Source organism: Oenanthe melanoleuca, chromosome 14 (assembly GCF_029582105.1).
Source record: "Oenanthe melanoleuca isolate GR-GAL-2019-014 chromosome 14, OMel1.0, whole genome shotgun sequence".
Lineage (NCBI taxonomy): Eukaryota > Metazoa > Chordata > Aves > Passeriformes > Muscicapidae > Oenanthe > Oenanthe melanoleuca.
This window is the reverse complement of record NC_079348.1, coordinates 14,760,565-14,780,120: the sequence shown is the minus strand read 5'-3', so window position 1 is coordinate 14,780,120 and position 19,556 is coordinate 14,760,565. Positions and strand designations below refer to the sequence as shown.

The 19,556-nt window shown below is 48.5% G+C and overlaps 1 protein-coding gene across 1 annotated transcript in view; it reads left to right on the top strand.

Moving 5' to 3' along the window:
• Positions 1-400: 400 nt before the first annotated feature.
• Positions 401-19,556, top strand: part of SEC14L5 (SEC14 like lipid binding 5) — a 19,835-nt gene continuing 679 nt past the window's right edge. Inside the window, exons 1-6 of the mRNA XM_056503684.1 lie at positions 401-442; positions 555-613; positions 4,105-4,210; positions 4,303-4,374; positions 6,032-6,100; positions 19,501-19,552. Coding sequence (XP_056359659.1) covers positions 401-442; positions 555-613; positions 4,105-4,210; positions 4,303-4,374; positions 6,032-6,100; positions 19,501-19,552 — 400 coding nt within the window. The remainder of the gene's footprint in view (positions 443-554; positions 614-4,104; positions 4,211-4,302; positions 4,375-6,031; positions 6,101-19,500; positions 19,553-19,556) is intronic.

The window sequence follows — 19,556 nt, the reverse complement described above, 5'->3', positions numbered from 1 at the left end:
CCCCACCCCCAGAGTGCTCTCAGCACCCCTGAGAGCGCTGCCCAAGCACTCCTGGAGCTGCGGCAGGGCTGTCACCGCTGTGGGACGGGTGAGCTCGTCTCCACACACACAGCCCTCCTTATCCTCCCTTTCTGCCCACATGAGACGTGCCCGGGTCTGGAATCCTCAGTACAGGAAGGTCATGCAGCTGCTGGAGCCAGTCCAGAGGAGGCAGCAAGGCAATCAGAGGGATGGAGCAGCCCTGCTGTGGGGACAGCCTGAGAGAGACGGGGGTGTTCACCTGGAGAAGGCTCCGCGGAGACTTCAGAGTCCCTTCCAATGCCTAAAAGGGCTCTGGGAGAGCTGCAGAGGGACAGGGAGCGGGACGGGCTCCCAGAGGCAGAGGGCAGCGCTCGGTGCGATGCCGGGCAGGATCCCCCTCACGGCCCGCAGCGAGATGGCGGCGGGAGCGCGCGGGGGGGCCGCACGTGCGGGGGGCGGGGCCTGCGCCCCCCCGCAGCACAATGGACAGCGCCCCGCGGGGGCGGGGCCGCTGAGGGGCGGGGCCGCTGAAGGGCGGGGCCGCCGCGCCAAGGGAGCCGCCGGAGCGCGATGGGTCCGGCCGGGCTGCGCGGTGAGGGGAGCGGGACGGGAGCAGGGATGGGGGGTCGGGAGCACGGGTGGGGGGCACGGGAGGAGCCGCGGTGGGCAGCGCTCTCCGGGAGTCCCGAGGGGCGTGAGGGGCGTGAGGGGCGTGAGGCTTTTCCAGCCTCGTGTGCCCGGGCCCGTGGTGAGGCGGCAGAGCGGGGGCGCCGTGTGGGTGTGGGGGCGCCGGGAGCCGCTATCCTTCAGCCACGGGCAGCCGAGAGGGAAATTTTAGCCATAATCTTGTGGGATCAGGGGGGGAGCCGGTGAAGAGACGCGGGGGAGATCCCTTCGGGTCTAAGGACGAAATGTGGAGGTTGAGAAGTTGCGGGTTTGTGTGGTGCCGGGGCGGTGGGACGGACGCGGGGTTCGCTCCCGGTGGGACCCCGGCTCCAGCCCCAGCGGCTCCGAGCTCGGGGTTCAACAAACCTACCCTGAAACTCGCCCTCAAGTGTTCATAAACTCCAAGGGTGACACTGATCCATGGCTGTTAAATGCATTGGTGGATTTAACAGGCTGCCCAGAGAAGCTGTGGCTGCCCCATCCCGGGAAGTGTCCGAGGCCAGGCTGGATGGGGTTTGGAGCATCCTGGGGTAGTGGGGCTGGAACGAGATTGGCTTTAAGGTCTCTTCCAAACCATTCAGTAATTCCATGTTTTCAAGTCAGCTTCTAGGTGAACCTAGTATATTCTCTGGGTCACTTGGCTTAACTCCTCCATCAGCAAAATTGGTCTGTAGATAGTGAGAAGATGCTTGTGTTGATGACAGCTAGCCTCTGTTCAAGGAAAATACAGCTGCAAACCTCACTCAAGGCAGACTGAAACAGTTTGCTGGTGTTTGCTGTACTGTTGAGTGAGCTGCTGCCTGGGTCTGCTCTTGATTTACATGTTAAATTAAAGCATGGGGTCCTTGGTAGAATTAGGATGGGAACTTATTGAAGTGGATCCAGAGCCCCTTCTGCTCTGGAAGAGCCAGGAGGAGCAGAGGAGCCCCTCTGCTCTGGAGCCAGGCTGGGAGAGCTGGGGGTGCTCACCTGGAGAAGAGAAGGCTCCAGGGACACCTCAGAGCCCCTTCCAGGGCCTAAAGGGGCTCCAGGAGAGCTGCAGAGGGACTGGGGACAAAGGCTGTGAGGGTGGTGAGGCCCTTGCACAGGGTGCCCAGAGAAGCTGTGGCTTCCCCATCCCTGGAAATGTTCAGGTCTTGGAGCAGCCTGGGACAGTGGAAGGTGTCCTTGTCCATAGCAGGGGGAGAAACAGGATTGGCTTTAATGTCCCTTCCAACCCAGACCATTCCAGGATTCTGTGTTTCCTATTCTTAAATTGTATTTGAGAATTGAACTATTCCCTACACTGTGGGTGGATAAAAGGATGTGGTGAGGAGTAGTAAGGTGAGGAATTAGGGGCTTTACTTCAGGAATGCTTATCTCCTGCTGCAGGTTGGCAAATATCAGGGAGTTAATGTATTGATGTGCATGAAACTTCCATGGTGATTCTTGGGTGAGAAAATTACTTTATGAGATGGGTGTGTGGAAATACTGGGCATGGAGCTTGTCATGATACACACATGGAAGAGAAACAGCTCTGAGAGCAGAGTGCTGGACACTGTTTTGCTTCCTTCTTCCCCTCAGCCAAAAAGACTGTTCACATTGTGTGGTCAGGAATGTGTAAATGTTGCTGTTTGGGTGTTTGTGTTGTCTTTGGTTTTGATCCAAGCCATGACTCCAGGTACCTCTGCCAGGTGTAGGAGCAGTGCCCAGGCTCCACCTCAGCACAGTGACCTGTACCCTCTGTGCTGCTTCACCTGCCCCAGAGGTGTTTCTCAGGGAGCACCTCCCTGAGCAGATATCTGCTTCTAAAAAATGGTAAAGGTTTATTCTGGCACCATTCTGCCTTGAGGCTTCCTTATATCAAGCTTCAAAAGACTTGTTCTTAAGTTCTTAGGTTAAAAAGCTCTAATAAATATCCTACAGCTTGGCACTGTGCTATTATTCTGTGTGTAAGGCATCAATTACAATACCTCCCCTAAATGAAAGGTGCCCCAGGCAGAGGAAATGTCACACACCTTTCTCTCCACCTTTTTCTAGAAGGCAGGAGTAAAGAATGCAGCCCTGTGGAGTCCCCATTTTCTAACTGGAAATATCAGCTTAGCTGGGTGCCACAGCTGGCTTTCACGTGGTGAAATGGCATTTGAGGAAGTCAAGAATCCTGCTATTTTCAGCAGTTCTTTGTCAAAAACAAAACAAAAAAACCTGCTCAGTTCTCTTCAAGATGAAAAGCAGCCACCACAGGTGGGAGAAGTTAATAAAGTCACTTGCTGGCAGTTCCACATCCAACAGGCAGCTTCTGTGCCTGGGTGAGGAGTAGGGCTGGGGGGTTCCATTCAGGGATTTCTGTGTATTTATCTACACCCTCAGTTTCTGATTTCTGACCATCTGGCTGTATTCTGCCAAGTAAGCTACTACAAATATTAAAATAGAAGTCATGCATATGGAAAATCCCTCAGGTGCACAGTGGCTGTTCTAGATGAGAGGGAAGCACAGAGTTAATGTCCCTTTGCTATGTACAGAGATGTGTGTTCCCCACGGGAGCCCTCACAGGCCTGGCTCCTGTGTTGGGGAGCTTTGTACACTGCTCCTTCACAATCCATTTCTCTGGAATGCTCCCAGTTACAGCAAGTGCCATCAGGGGTCCATATCCCTCCTCTTCCCACCTCCTTCCCTGGAGCACCAGCAGGTGGATGTGGAGTTTGTAATGAGCTCTCTGCTTGGTTCAGGGAAGAGTTGCTAAAGGGGTGCCCAGGGAGCTGAGGCTCTCAGGGCTCAGTGCTGTGTGTCACAGGATGCTTTGTGAAATGTGACTGCTGCTGTTCCCTGTGTTCAGATGTGCAAGAATTGAAATATTTTAATATCTGCTCGGGATAGTTATGGTTGTTGTTATTGGAATGGTTGTTAGTAGCGAGATTTGTTGCTTCAGTGCATTGACAGCTCCAACCTCTGAGCTTTTATCAGCTACTCTGGGCTTGGCCAGCTGGAATTGAGTCTCTTTCCTGGTGTTTCCCCATGGATGTGCCTCCACCTGTGGATTTGGGTTTCTAAGTGGTCATGCTGCAGTTCAGTGGGTCACTGCACTTCACCTGAGTTGTCTTCCCTCATATGTTTTTTTAGCCAGATGCAAATAGGAAGCCTGGTTCACTGTAGAGCTGGAAGGAGGTTTGAGGAGCAGACATACTCTCTGGCTGGGTGGTTTCTTTCTGGTGGTTGAACATACCTGTTTATAATTTGAGTGGAACATGAGATGACTTTAAAAGCACACCTGTCAGGGCTAAAGCCCTGGGAAGGTGAAGGTGTTGAGCTAATATGGCCCAGGTGCCCAATGGTAACACCTGAGACTGTCATTATCAGTGATAATCAGTGCTAATCATCATCTTAGCTGGGGTGCCACCTTTCACTGCCTTTTCTGATGGTTTTTTCCTTTTTTTCCAGGACTTCTAGCAGGAGTCCCTGTTGCTTTGGGAAGCACAATGACCATCTCAGAGCTCTGTTTGGAGGAGAGGGTGTAGAAAGTCTGCTGCCACTGCACTCTCTGGAGGTATGAAGGATTTGTGGGGCAGGTGTGAGATATCAGCTGTCATTTTTCCACAGCTTCCAGTGGGTTTAATAGTCACTGGCTCTTTCTTCCAGCCTTCCCTCAGCTGGAGAAGCACAGAGGCCATAAACCTGTGGTGGTCGGGTCCAGCAGCTGGGAAGCAGCAGGTCTGTCCAAACAGCATAGCTGGGGCTGCTGAGCTACAGCTTGTGCCATCCCACTGTTCTGTGGCTCGTGCCTCTGTTCCTGGGCGATTCCAGACTCCTCTGTCCCGAGCCTTCCTGCTGTGGAGGTTTCCTCCTGCAAATGAGCAGGAATTCCTGGTGTGGGAGGTGAGGTCAGAAGGAGAAACATGCCAGCTAAACGTCCTTGAGGAGGCTTCTCCCGCTCTGTGCGCTCACGGGGAGGGGCCCGCCCAGCCTCGTCATGTTACAGGTCGTGTTCCAAGGTGCCCTGTGCCTCTCGGCTCTGGTATCCGATATCCGATAGCAGCCCGGCCTTCCCGGGGTGTTGTACTTGTGCTGCTCTCGCTGCACCCTGGGCTGGATGCTCTGCTGGGGGCTTCTCTCTGCACTGACTGGCTTTTAGCGCCAGTGAGGCTGAGGTGCAGCGAGTCCTGACCTGTGATCCTCTGCAGAGGAACTGTCTGATCACTGGGTCCTATTTCTCCAAAAATCCCCCATCCTCGGGTTTCAAACTTCTAAAGTCCTTTTCCCCTTGCTTAGATTTTACAGCGTGATGGCATTTTGCAGCCGTTTTTGAGGGAGAATCTATTGCCTATTCATGTTTCACCTCCGGTTTTGGGCTGAAAATGTCAGGAATAAGTTATCTGAGTCTCTGACTGTTGAGTTTGGTGCTTCACTGCGTCATGTTGCCGAGGGCTGTGTCTGCTCAGCAGTGGAATTTGAGATGGGGTGGAATGAGCACAGTGCCTCCAACCAGCCGTCCAGCCTTTTGTGTCCTGATGTTCCTGGGTGGTATTAGCAGGAGCAGTACAAAGGAATTCCTAAAGGAATTGCAGAAAGCAACCTAATAACGATTTTAAAACCATTTGTGTACTTCCCTTGAGATGCTGGTTACTGATGCATGTTTGAGTGGTAAAACCCAGGCAGGAGAGTCTGAGGGAGGAATCCTGATGAGGACAGTGAGAGGTGGATGGGAGCAGGGAGATGCTGAGGACGGGATTGTTCCCATTGCCTGCAGTTCCTGCCTCAGTTCAGCTGGAGCAGTGGGCATCCAGGCAGTGGGATGTGATTGCCAGCTTAGCATCAGGCATGTTCTTTCAGCATGCTGCTTCTTTTTCCTTCCTTTCAGTGAGCTGAACCAGCTAAATCCTACTTTGTGCACAAAAGCATTTAAACCACCAAGGTATGGGAAGCTGCAGAGGCTTTCAATGAGAACGATTTTGCCCTAATGATTACAGATATAATGTAGGGAAGGGGGATAAGGGGAAGAATTGCCATGTAGACTCTGTAAGGCTCCTAAGACAGGCTCCTTTTCCAGAGGGGACTCTTCATTGTGAGACTCTCCACTCTTCATTGTGGCTTTACATGTCTGTATTGTGCTTTAATTATTGTGACTTTTGTTGGAGCTGCAAGTTGAATTTACTGCAGTAGGGCTGGGAAGCAGCACAAGGTGCTGGGTACAGCAAAGACTTGCCTCTGTCTCTGCCACTTACTAGGCAATATATTCTACCTAATAAATCTCCTCTCTATTTGTGAGAAAGAGTTACAACTTCTAGTAAGGTCTGTAAAAATCACCTAGAATGTATTGCACTGCTTGGTGTGGGGGATTTAAAAACGTTCCAATTTCTCTCTGTTACAGGTAAAAATGGTGCAGAAATACCAGTCCCCAGTTCGAGTCTACAAATACCCATTTGAACTCGTCATGGCAGTGAGTAACACTCAGCACTTTCCCTGCTCCAGCTGCTGAGGGCCAGTGGGAGGTGGGAGACTGCAGGTTTGGCTGGGTGTCTGTGACAGTCCTACTGCAGGAGCAGAGCCTCAACTCCCCTCCTTCAATATTCCAAGGAAAATAAGGATCAGTATCTCAGCATTAAGAATGGCAGCTTAGTTGTTAGAAGGGAAAAAAAAAAAAAAGAAAATCCAACTTTCTGCAATTATTCTTTGACAAGGAAGGAAAAAAAATTGGCATTGTTAGGCAGGGTGAGTTTGTGGCCACCTTCTTTGCCATATCACCAAATGCCACTTAGTTCAAAATCTGTCTAGGTTTTGGTGATCCCAATCACTGTAGTATGGATGTATCTACAATTGGATTCTGAATAATACTGAGTTTTTTTATTTGGTTAAAGGCTAGAAGTCTTTGGAAAAAGTCTTCTGTGTTGTTTTTCCTGTTCACTCAGTGGTTGAACTGTCAGGAGATCTCTCTTCAAATCTTGTGATTTCCACAAGGGGCTTGAGGCCTGTCATGAAAGTTCATTCACTGGGGATGCAGAAGGCTGATGTTGGCCATGGGAGCTGCTTTAGGCAGAGTTTCTTTGTGATATTCTGGATTTTGTCACAATTAGGTGTGAGTCAAATACCCTTCTCAAAGGATTGCTGTTGCATTTCAAGGGCAGCATTTGGGCATTGTTAGAGGAGCTTGCTTATGGAGCCTTGCAAGGCTTTGTTTTGTAATCTACTGGGCATTTCAGTCAGCTGTAGGGATCCTCAGGCTTGGTGTTTGCCACTTTTAGCCTGCTGCTTCCTCCATTGCCCGTTCCCAGTTCCTTTAGTTGATGGGAGCCCAGAATGAAGATGGGAAGCTGCAGCCCTTGCAGGCAGCTGATGTGATTACTGTGAATGGGAGAGCCTCTAGTGAGTTCCTCTTGACAATGTGGCCTCCTCAAGATTCCTGAGAAATACATGCCTTAAGATTTGTTTTATGCAAAACAGCCTCCAATCTTTTATTTCACCAGTTCAAACTGGAGGCATCACTTTGTTCCTCCTTGTGAATGAGGGAACTCAAAGGTAGCAGCAGCTGCTCTCTGATCATCAGATGAACACTGCTCTTCCTGACAGTTGAGCTCACTCCCAAACCCACCCCTTTTTTTCCCACTCTTATCCAGATTTGCCGTGTCTGTTCACAGCTAATCCAGTAAAATGCCACAGAATTGCCCTGACCCGCCTGGGGCTGATGTTTGTGGCATTGTTTTTTCCTGGCTGTGCTCTTTGCTCTCTTGGTGCATCCCGTGTGAGAATAAGGCACCTGCGATGAAGATCCTGGGAGCCTTTGCTCTATGCACACCTCTCCACATTCCTGTTGTTTCTATCAGCAGGATAAAGCTACCACCAGATGCTCCTCAGATTGGCTGCTAATTGAGGAGGGCTGCCTTGAGACAAATCCTTTGTAAGCTGGTTAGCACATGCCTAAGGCCAGGGGCTAGTGGGCTCAATTTCGAAGTGCTTTCAGTTTTTCAGCAGAACTTAAAATTCCCTGGGAGTTGAGGGCTGGGGTTGTAAATGTCATCCTTTAGTTGTTCAGCAAATCTTAGCAAAGTTGTTAGTCCTCTTTCTTGGGAGCAAGTTCCTTTTCCAGGGTCACTCGGATGCTGTGGAGTAGGGAGCTGAGTACAGACCCCACTCCCCCGATGTCCTGTGAAAACCCCACGTTCCCAGCAGGATCTGCTGGTGTAAGGCAGCATTCCAGCCTTGTGGTGGTCCATGCAGGCTGAGCTGGATGCAGGCTTGGTTGCCACTGCTCCCGTTGGTGTGGGGGCAGCGTGGATCTCACAGAGCTGTCAGGTACCAGCTGTCAGTTGCTGGAAGTTTTGCAGGGAGGAGTGGGTGTGCAGTGAAGCTGTTTTGCTCCTCAACACGTGGCATTGCTGTTAATCTCCTTCACCATAAATCTGACAGCAGCTTCCTCAGCACTGAGATTCAGCTGCTTTCATCTTTTCCCTTCCAATTCTGTGTGGGAACCTTTGGAGTGCCGAGGTCTCAGGAAAGCAGAGGTTGCAGGGGTGACCCCAAGACACCCCCATGTTTTACAGATCCCTGGGCACCCTTCAGCCTGGTACACTTGTGCTTAATTCCTCATTGGGGAGGATCATCCCTCACAAGACAGCCTGGACAGAACACAGAAGTAAGTTGGGAAAAGCACTTTTCCCTCAGAGCCTCCAGTGTTTGGACCCTACTATAGAAAGCAGTGGGTGTGCCTTGCTGACATAGGAGAGTTGGAGAATTAGGGTTGTCACAGCCAAATTTAGCAAACAGTTCCTTGCTTCCTGGCCTGGCTCACACAGGTGGTGTTTCCCAGGCCCTCTGTGGAGCCCACCCTCAGGAGCAGGAGTTCTCCTTGCACTTGTGCAGAGGCCATGTGTGTGCTCCAGGGATGAGCTGGGGCTTTTCCTGCTGATACCTTTGTGTGTCAGGGTAATTGTCTCTGGATTTACACTCTGCCCTTTGCTAATGCTCCTGCAGTTTGTGTTGAGCATTTGCAGGCAGGAGATTTGAAGTGTAATCCAAGTCCTTGGAAGGACATTCCCCTCCTTGCTCTCTTTGCCAGTCCTGTGCATCTGAGGAAATACAAAGGAATCAGCTTAACAAGTCTTTTCTTATCATTTGGGGATTCTGAATTTTTTATTTTTTTTTTTTTTTTTTTTTTTTGTCCTTCCTTCTAAAAAAGGTTTAAGCAAAGGGTGGTTTTTTCACACCTGCCCAGGGTCACTGTAGTCATTTCCATCTGCTTTGTTCCTAACTTGGATTCACATTAATGGATCAAAAGTATTATGTTCTTCAAACACTTATTCAGTGTCTGACATCTTTATCCCTTATACTTGAAAAGAACCTTGACTTCTGTTATGCTGTGCTATCTTGTCATATTTTTCCTTTCTATTTTATCTTTTTTGTCTGTGTCCTCTTTTAAATGGAGCTGCTCCTCCAATGGATTGTCCATGCCTCTCTGGGCCTCATCTTGTCTTCCCTTCAATTAGATCAGCAGATTTGACATTGCATGTCCTCTAATTTTATCTTACAGCCAAGACAATTCCCAAGTATAAACTTACTTTTCATTGTCTTTCTGTTGTAGTTGGAAAGCTAAAAGGGATTTTTAAAAAATGTAATAGTGAATGAAGAATCCAGAAGGAGAGGTACCTCTGCCATATATGAGTGATGCAAATATTTGTGAGCCTTCTGTGATGTATTGTGGATGAGAATTTGGTTTGGGTGAGCAAGTCCAACATGGAGGAAAGAGCTGAGAGAGAGAGATCCATTACATATTTAATGTTATTTGCAATGAGTTATTAGGTTAGATGAGATAGCTGTAGCTGGAGGGTTTCAGCTTTGAACGTGCTAGGGAGTTGTGTTCCTGATATATTTAGTAGTGCCTCACCCCTTCATGCTCACAGTTGACACTGGCCATTTTCACACCCTTTAGAGAATTTATAGAATTAGGTCCCTAAAGCTACAGGTTTGGAATAACCCCCCAGAGACCTCACAGGGTCTTCTGTATGGGATGGATAATTTCAGCTGCTGCATTAGTGGTGCAGATGAGAAATCTCTGACAGCACTTGTCAATGATTTGCTCCTCTTGTCACAGTGCACTTCATGTCCAGCTCTCACTAAGAGCAGTTTATGGTTTCTGCTGCAACAGAGGGATCTTTCTGCACTACTATATGAAAATAAGTCATGACTTTGGGGAAAAAAGAGCAAAGATCAGGCATTGGGAGGTTTGCAGGAGCATCAGCTCCCATTGCCTGTGCAGTTGAATTTTGTGCTTGAGACAAAACTGCTGTGGAGCCCCACATGTGCCTGATGTGAGTCAGTGCTGCTTTCTGCTTGACCTCATTTCTTGGTGCTGCCCACGGCATGTGCTGACACATATCTGTGCAGCTGGGAGCCCAGCACACACACATGGAGAGCCTTGCTGTGTGTTTCTGTGCTGCCTGAGAGCTGCTCATCAGGCCAGGGCAATTCTGCTCCTGCAGTGACAATGTGCTGGGGGTGGCTCCTCTGGGGGTGCCTGTTTGGTGTGGGGTTTTTTTCTCATGTCCAGCATCCCTCAGAGACTCTGACAGACCTGTGGCAGCTCATGAGTTCCCTGCTTGGTCTGCAAGTGAAAGCTGCAAAATCTGTGCTCCTGTTTGCAATTTCCAGCAGCTCCCTGTCTCTTCTGGTTTTAGTGGCAATTCAGTGTTCTTTGAATCACAGAACAGTTTGGGTTGAAGGGACTGTAAAGCTCATCCCATCCCACCCCCTGCCATGGCAGGGACACCTTCCACTGTCCCAGGTTGCTCCAAGCCCTGTCCAGCCTGGCCTTGGACAATTCCAGGGATCCAGGGGCAGCCACAGCTGCTCTGGGCACCCTGTGCCAGGGCCTGCCCACCCTCCCAGGGAACAATTCCTTCCCAATATCCCATCTAACTGCCCTGTGGCAGGGTGAAATCATTCCCCATTGTCCTGTCACTCCATGCTCTCATCCAAAGTTCATCTCCAGATTTGTTGGTCTCCAGTGTTCTTTACATTTAGTTGATCTGCAGTTTTTTATTTCACAGGTATGACAAAGTAGGAAAGTAACAGTGGATGGTTCTGCTTCAGCTCAGTACAGTTTGAGTGTCAGAGGTTCTAATGAGCTGAGTGACAAATTTAATTCAGGCTGCAAATGCTGCAAGTTTATTTGAAGTCAGAACTTCTCATGGAGTAAGCAGCAGAAATATTCTTCTCCATCATCTTTACTCTCTCATCCTGTACACAGGGTCATACCCATGAAAAGCCAACATCCATGGTCCCAAAGTGAGATCTCTTTGTCTTGTTCCTGACCCTCAGGAGCAGTCCCTATGACAGTCACTGGTTTTGGCAGTGGTCCTTAGTGCTGTCCCTCAGTCATCAGCCTTCTCTACACTGGCAAAGCTTCTGCTCCTTTCCAACAGCTGAGGATCTGCCTCAGGGTTACACACTAGAGTCACCACCCAGGACAACTAAAATCAAAATGCATCACTCTTCACAATCATCCCAACATTGTTTTGTGTCACCAGTGTTAGGAGGTTTGTAGATGCAGGTTTATTGAAAACAGCTCCTTGCTGTTTTGGCTGTCAGGCTTAGCTGCAGGAGAAGAAACTCTGGATGCTGGAGGTCAGGTCCTGACAGCCACAACTGCTCTCCATACACTTTTTCAAACTTATTTTCCTCTTCAGCATCAACATGCATTGTGTTATAGTTTTTAGATTTTAAGTAGCTTTATTTAATGACTTCTTCCTGTTGCCTTTAGTAGATTGAATATATAAAGAGACTGCTTAAATCCTGGTGTGCTCTCATCCCTAGTGCTGTGGTGTCTTAAAGGGTTTGATATTTGACTGATGAAGTGATGCTCCTGCAACAGAACCTCTGAGCCTCCTTTTGCTTCTTAACTCCCAAACAGCTCAGGGTGTGCTGGCAGCAGATAAATGGTGTGAGAGCTGTACAATGCACAAGCAGGCTGATGTCTAGCAGCTCACATCAGCTCTGTGGGTTTGTGCACAGTGACAGCTCAGTGTGTGTGTTCACAGCCCAGCCAGGCTTCAAAGGCTGCTGCTGTCTTGCTTCCTAAGTGCTGCAGATTGTTTGTCAGGTCACCTACAGTGCCATGGCACTGAGGCACCACAGAGGACACTTTGGGGGGTTCCTGAATGCAGAGCTGTAATTACAGGCTGGAATAGTCCCATCTGGAGCTCCACGTTGTTGTCACTATTATAGTATAGTCACAGCCTGGTTTTAAATAAAGAAAAGTAGAATCTTAACTAAAATATTGGATACTGGCTCATAGCCTCTGTTTCCAAGTGTGAGCTCTGGAGCCAGGAGAGCCCTTGCTGCAGGGAAGCAGAGCAGTTGCTGGCAGCTGGAATCCTCAGAAGCAGCAGTGAAGGCACAGAGGGCTGTGTGGAGCAGCCAGGGAGGCTGGAGTGCAGCTCTCAGTGCAGCAGCTGCAGGAGTGCCAGGGGAGAGGATCCTGCTGCCCTCTGTGTCCCTGGGTGGCTGCAGGTGACACAGGGAAGAGCTTTGCAGTGTGTCCAGTGCTTGGAAGCTCCTTTGCAGCTGCTGTGATGCAGGTGATGGCACAGCTTTTAGGTACTGCCTGAAATGGTATTGCTGGGTGGCAGGACCCTGCAAATGGAGAGAGAATCAATGTGCAGGAGGGAAAAGTGCTTCAAAACAGGTGTTCTTTGGTGGTCAACCCATGCCACACATGACATGAAATGTCTTGATAATAACCTAAGCAGTAGTTAAGAAATCCCTGCAAAACAGGGTTTGCTTTGTTTGTTATTGATTGTTATAGATTATAGGTATATGTTATAGATTTTTATTGATCTATAGATTGTTGGGTATATAAAACTTGACAGTTCCTCCTTGGATGTGGATGGTGTGCCTGCATCCATGGGCTGTGCCAGCCATTGTAAAGAAGGCAGCTTCCCTTGTCCCTGCTTTTTGCCATGTTTGGAAGGTGAGTTTGCTGTGACTGCCAGAAGCTACTGGGTTAACATTTTATGCACTCAGAGATAATCTAGTGTTGACTCAAGACATGATGCTTCAGTGTGACTTGAAGGCTTGAAACTCTGCTGTCAAGATACACTAAAAATATCCCCATATCTTCCTGCTGAGCAGCAATTGGCACCAGGAGCCTGGGAGTGATGCTGTGTGTGTCAGCTGGGCTGGCTCTGCCCTGGCTGCTCAGCCCTGAGCCCTGCCCCCTCCTGCCTTGGCATGGAGCAGGTTGAGAGTGAGCAATAGCTGGGGAAGGGCTGACATTCCTCCTGGGATTGTGGTGTGGGATGGTTCCCTCAAGCCAGCAGAAAGTGTTTGGTGAGTGCTCTTTGTCACAGCTGCTTTCTGGGAGGCACTGATGGAAGAGCTGCTTATTCTCTGGGAGCTCTGCTGAGCACTGCTGGCAGCATCTGCACATCACACTCAGGGTGTTTTGTGGGGTGACAGAGGTCTCTGAGAGCTTTGCTGAGCACTGCTCAGACTCCATTTGTGGGCAGGATGGTGCTGGCACTGTGGACTGAGAAGGTTTACTCTCATTCCAAGGGTCTGTATGGGTTTCCTCACCTTCTCCAGCTGCAGCATGGGGGTTATTTCCTGCATAAGGAGACACCTCCAGCTCTGCTATATCACCTTCATCTCATCCTCCAGCACTGACCAAAAGACCCTTCTCTACTGAAGGTGCAGAAGACAAACTATAAACTCTTCAGCAGGGACTGAAAGAGGTGGTAAAATTTAGAATCATAATTCATTCTTACATCTCAACCAGTATGGACTTGTTTAACTGCTAAGCACAGTGACCTGCCCAAGTCTGACCCTGAATGATGGCCAATTTGTATAAATTCTCACAGAGCTTCTGGCAATGACAGAGTGTCCTTCCAAGTAGCCATTAGTTTGTGAGCCAGCCTGTTTGATTTTGGGGTGAATCATCAAGCAGTAAATGTGTGATGTGACACTTGGCTGCTGTGTTTTGCCCTTTCAGGTGTTAGTCACACCAGATCTCTGCTTCCTTGCCTTCCCATTTTGGTTTCTCTCTCTCCACACTGGGCTGTGGCAAGCAGTGGTTCCTGGATAAGGTGTCACTTCCACAGCTTTTTGTAAAGGTCAAAGCCTTGTGCTGTTGGTGACCCCTGCTCCACACAGAGTTCCTTCTCCCAGCAGAGGAAAGAGAAGGCTGCAGCAGGACAGCTTGAATGGGATATTGTTCCTGCTCAGACAGGAGGTCAGGCACGTTGGTGGCTTCCTGGGAGGGCTTTGTGCCTCTATTGCAATGGATGCTGCTGCTCCCTGAATTGTTTCTTTCACCCAAATCTGAAGGAATGAGGCCAATTATTGGCTGTAGTCCAGGCAGAGATAACACTGGGTCAATGTTTGTAGCTGGATGCTGTTGTCCCATGCACTTCTTACTGGTAAATCTTTTTTCCTCTGGCCAACAGAAGTGTTTCTTTTTTTCTTTGGGCCCCAAAGACTTTTGCTGTGCATACTCTGCACCTACTTGAAGTTCTCTTTTCCCTGAATCAGTGCCTTTCTGTATGCTAAATATGCATTTGGTCCCTCCCACATTGTTCCTTGTATATTTTATCTCACTTGTGGCTAGTGGGAAGCTGGTATCTGATCTGTTCAAAGCACGTGGATTATTGTGTCTGGTGTGTGCAGACTCTGTGCTTCCCTTCAGCACTGAGACCAAGCAGTGGGAGGGACTGCAGGATGAAGTTGTTTTTTCCTAGAAGGCCTGAATTCTGCAGAGAAATATTTATGTATCATTAGAGCTGCTCAAAAGCTGCTCCAAATGCATCCTCTTCTTACTTAAAAGTGATGAGATGTCTTCATCTTGCTTCTCATCATCTCTTTTCAAAGGGATGATGATTTGGGCATCTTCAGCTCAAAATCTGGTATTGTGCCTCTTCCTCACTTCCCTTCCTCTGAACACAGGGATTCCTTTTTCCTGGCAACCTGCACATGGCTGTAACATGACCTTGAGGAATCTCATTAATTAACTCAGATTTAAACATTGTCTGATGATGGAAATTTGGAGCCTTTTAGCACAAGGATGAAGACTTCTCCTTGTCACATATTCGTGTAATATTGGCTATAAATTCTGTCTGTATCAGGTGCATCACAATTGAGTTTCTTTGTGCTCCACACAATGCAATGTCCCCCCCACAGCTTTTGTGCTCTTGGAGGTCCCATTTCACAGAAGCTGCCTCTGGAAGCACATGAAACCACTCAGCAGGCTGGAGGGAAGTGCCTGGAGGTGTGCAGGGGGTTTGGCTGCTGAGGTGTTTTGTTTCCTGCAGTAATTCAGTGGTTACACATCCCTGTTGTTGTGCATTGCTGAGGCCTCTGTGGTGTAATTGATTTCAAGGTCACTTCCTAGAAAACCCTGCCAAGGAGAAACGGGAGTAGCTGTTGGAAAGATCCTGCCTGCTGGCCATGGCCTGTGGGTCTGTAGGAGCAGCTCTCCAAGGGGAGGGACAGGAGCACTGGCACTGTGCAGGACTTGCAGGGGAAGGGGCTGAGCAGGTGGAGTAGGGAGGTGTCGAGGAGGGCAATTTCTTCTTTTCTCTGTGGCTGTGAGGATTTAGAATGTCACTTTTGGGGTATGACACTTGTGGTTTTGTATAATTTGTTCTTTTTCAGCATCTGGCTGACCTTTGGAGTACTCTCTTCTCACAGGTGTGAGGTTTGTATTGGTTGCTGAGTATTTAGCCAACAGTTTAGAACACTTCTTGCATTGTTCTCAAGCCCTCTTCTCACAAGCTGATTTTCACTTTTCACAAATGATCCATTTGGGATGGATATTTACCAGACCAGGTAAAACTGCTTGGATGCATTTCCCAGGAGATCACAGGGCAAAGCTTGGGCAGAGCACTCTGCTGATTTCACAGTCAGCCATGTCACTGGTAATGATTGCTCCTTGGAATTAATCATTTGTCAGCTTCAGTGGCACTAAGGGGTCTTTGTTGGGGTGCAGAGGTCACTGGAAATGTCCTTATTCTAGTTTGGGCTCCCTTCAGTATGAAAGGAAAATCTGACAGTATTGAACCTTTGAGATCTTTGACTTTCCTGCCTGTTTTAACTTCTCAGCTAGAAATTGTTTCACCTGTATTTTTTTCATTTAATTTCTTCTTTGTTGATTTTTTTTCACTCTAATGAACTGCATCTAAATGCTTCTTTTTTCTTTACATTTAGATGCACCCAATAGTTCTAAGCAAAAGATCTTGATGATTTCAGATTCCTGGTCCCTCTGTCTTCACTCAGCCCTCTTGTGAAATTTAATGTGTAATTTCAGTTTCAGGACTCAAGAGATTTAAATGACTCTTTGAACTGTTGAGCACAGTCCACTACAACTGATTTTTGCAGCAATTCTTTTGTTAAAAAGCTGGGGAAAACCACCTTGATTTAGGGAAGGACACTGGTGGGCCTAAGCCAGCACCTCTTGTGGAATGTTTTTGGGTTTGAGGTGTTAATCCCTGTGGGGTTTAGAGGGGGGAGAGAGAGTGGCTTTATGGCACCATTAATTTTATTATATATATATATCAAATACATATCCTTTAGTCATCCCAGTGTCTGTGTGAAGTGCAGACCCACAGCAGAACTGTAACACCCAGTGCTGGCACAGTGCTGCTGTTGTTCCTTCTGGGAAAGGAGAGGCACAGAAGGGAGAGAAAAATCCTAGCTCCTGTATCCTGCCCAGTGCAGAGTTCCTGCAGGAAGGAGCTGAAAGAGCAAGAGCAGGCCAGCCAGAGCATTAAAACAATTCATACTAAATACTCCTTGCCTTTCATTTCTCTGGGATGTTCTGTTGCCCACTTGGACTCTGCAGAATCCAAGAGGACTCCCTAACAGCCTTGTGATGGCTTGAAAAAATGCAGCATTTCCCTGTGTTTATAACCTCCCTCAGTTTCCCTGTTGGAGCAGCAAAGGGCTGTGCACAGAGATGATGATTTTGATAAGAGGATGCTGGTGCAGAAATAGGGTTCCTCTCCTGCCCAGCTCAGTCTGCAGGGATGGAAGGTCTGGGTGCTCTGGGACAGCTTTGCTGTGACTGCAGCGTGGGGCTTCAGCTGTCCTTCATGTGATCTCAGGCATCTTCCCTGCTGTATTTTTAGAGCTGTTGTGCAAAGAAGATTAGCAAAGGACTTAATATTGATGTGGATATGGATTCTTTCTCAAATATGGCAATGCTCCCCCTGTTTAGGCAGTGTGTTTGGGCTCATGTCACAGTTATATCACCAGGCTGTGCACTGCCATGTGCCTCTGCCCTGGCCTCTCTTCACACTCCAGATGTTCTTTAGCTGACTGAAAAAGTGGCTGCACTCTTAGTCCTGGTCTAGTTTTGCTGGATCTAATGACAGTTTATTAGGGAGCCTGTTTCCAGGTGGATCAAGTCCATAGTTAGTGGAGAAAGAAGCAGCTGGGAGTTGAGATCCAGTGGTTTCCCTTCAGGTGGGAGCCACAGGCACCTGGATTCAGTGGTGGTTTCAGACTGGCTCTTGTGGTCTCTCTGTGGTGAGGGGGCACTTACAGGTGAAGCTGTTCAAGTGAGGCCTTTGGAGGGTCCTGATCCCACTAGATCAGCTCTTGTTTGTCTGGAAACTCCTTCAAATGTTCCTGGCACAGCTGCACTACTGAAAGAGCAGAATCGTGGAATAGTTTGGGTGAGAAGAGACCTTAAAAGCTCATCCAGTCCCACCCCCACCATGGGCAGGGACACCTTTTGCTATCCCTCCAACCCCATCCAGCCTGGCCTTGGGCACTGCCAGGGATCCAGGGGCAGCCACAGCTGCTCTGGGCACCCTGTGCCAGGGCCTGCCCACCCTCCCAGGGAACAATTTCTTCCTAACATCTGATTAAAGTGTGTCCTCTTTTAGTTTAAGACCCTTTCCCATTGTCCTTTCAAACTGTCCACCTTGCTGTGGAGTTTTTTGGGGCAGCCTTCTCCCAGGGAGCAGCTTTCAGTGATACTTTTTGCAAGTGTATTAAGGGTACATGTATACTGTGACATGGGCTAACTGCTCAAAAACAGTTGCTAAATATTCTGGTATCCCAGTGGCCTCTGAAAGTGTTCTCAGAATGCACAGTCCAGCCACTTGGGACTCCAGTAACTTAGAATGGGTGGCCTGAAGAGACACATTTTGTATGAAGAGACCACAAAGTGAAGGCTTTGGCCTCAGGATAGCCCTGGATGGTGGTTTGGAGTCTGGAGGGCCAGGAGAGGGCAGGTGGAACACAAGTGGGATATGCTCTGCCTGAGCAGATGAATGGGCTGGCAAGTGCAGGGAAGAGAGCAGGTAACTGAGGTGTGCAGCCCTCCTGGGGCAAAGGGCACTGGGGAGGATGGCTGGCAGTGTCCTGTGGCAATTAATGCCTGACACAGATCCATGAACTCCCATCCTAACAGATTAACCTGCCTAAAGCAGTGAGTGAGCTTCTCTTGGCTGGAGCCAGCTGGATCTCTGTTGGAACAGTCACTTACCATGGGAATTTTGGATTTATCTGAACTAGTGTTGATATTCCTGTGATGAGGAGTGAAAAGCACAGGTAGAAGAACACAGGAGAAGCTCTCTGAGAAGTGAGGCACAGCAAGCAGGACTGGGAGAGCAAGGTTTCAAACCTGCCTGCTTTGTTCTGGCCAGGACTCCAGCTGGCAGCTGCCTGCACTTCCCTCCTGATCCTGGAGCAACATGATAATCTGAAATAACTTCTTTCCCATCCAGAGGTCTGGGAGCAGGAGATATGGAATGTGTCCTTAAGTGCCTGGGCTATTTTGGGAGCAGGGGACATGAATCTGTGCAGGGGCATCCAGGCTTTGCATTGCTGTGTTAATGGGGAGCTGACAGCCCAGCCCAGCTCCAGCATCAGCACATCAATGTTTGCTTTTGGGGCAGAGAACTCATGAATTTTTCTATTTTCCTGTGCTGTATAAAATGATGGTGTCTTCTGAAGATGGGAAGATGACAGCAGTTCCTAGAGGAGTTGCCTTGGAATGATGGCAAAAACATCTTACAATGGAAATGTGAAGCTCTGAGAGTCTAATGGAAGAGCACAGGTTCTCTTCCTGGAACAGCTGCAGTGGAATTCTGGGCAGACTGTGTAGCTACTACATATTTGCAACAGCAACACAACATGCAGGAGGTTTTTCAGAAATCCAAGGAAAATGTTCCATCCTGCAAACATCTTAGAGTATAATAAGAGATGAAGTTAAGGAAGGAGCAGCAGCTGTAGGTATTTATGCAAGTTAACTTCACTGCAAGTGCCAGGGAAGACTGGATTTCTGCTGGAGCTGATAAAGCAGCTTTGGAGAAAGGGCTTCTCAGAGGGATGTGCTATTTAGAACAGGGAAGTTTTCAGAGCCAGGACAAAATTGCTTTAGAAATTGATAAATTGAGGCAAAGTGAGTAGCCATTAATTATCCTTGATAGCATAAGGCAACCAGAACTGTTTGGAACATCACATTTCAAGGTTTCATACAAGACAGTATTGACCCAGAGATTATAAAATTCGAGTCTTTAGCCAGCAGAAATCAGCAGAGCTGTGTTTGCTTTTGCTAGTTAGGAGCTTCCTGATGTTGAAGTGATGATTCCCTTCCTAGTATTCTTCAACAACAGGATTCTATTTCTACTTCATGTGTGAAGGAAGAGTTCTGTTAGGGCATGCTTGGCTGGTGACTGACATAGTGCTGTCCCTGCTTGCACCTACTCTGAGAAAACTGGGGCCAGCTCAGGGGTTCAGGGGCCTCTATTTTGTTGGACTTTCACTGTAAGGTAATTAATTAATTCAGAAAGAGTTAAAATTGATTCACCCAGAAGCTGAAACTTGCTTCATTTTCACTTGTAGGCCTACGAGAAGCGCTTTCCTACCTGCCCAGAGATCCCAGTGTTCCTGGGCAGTGA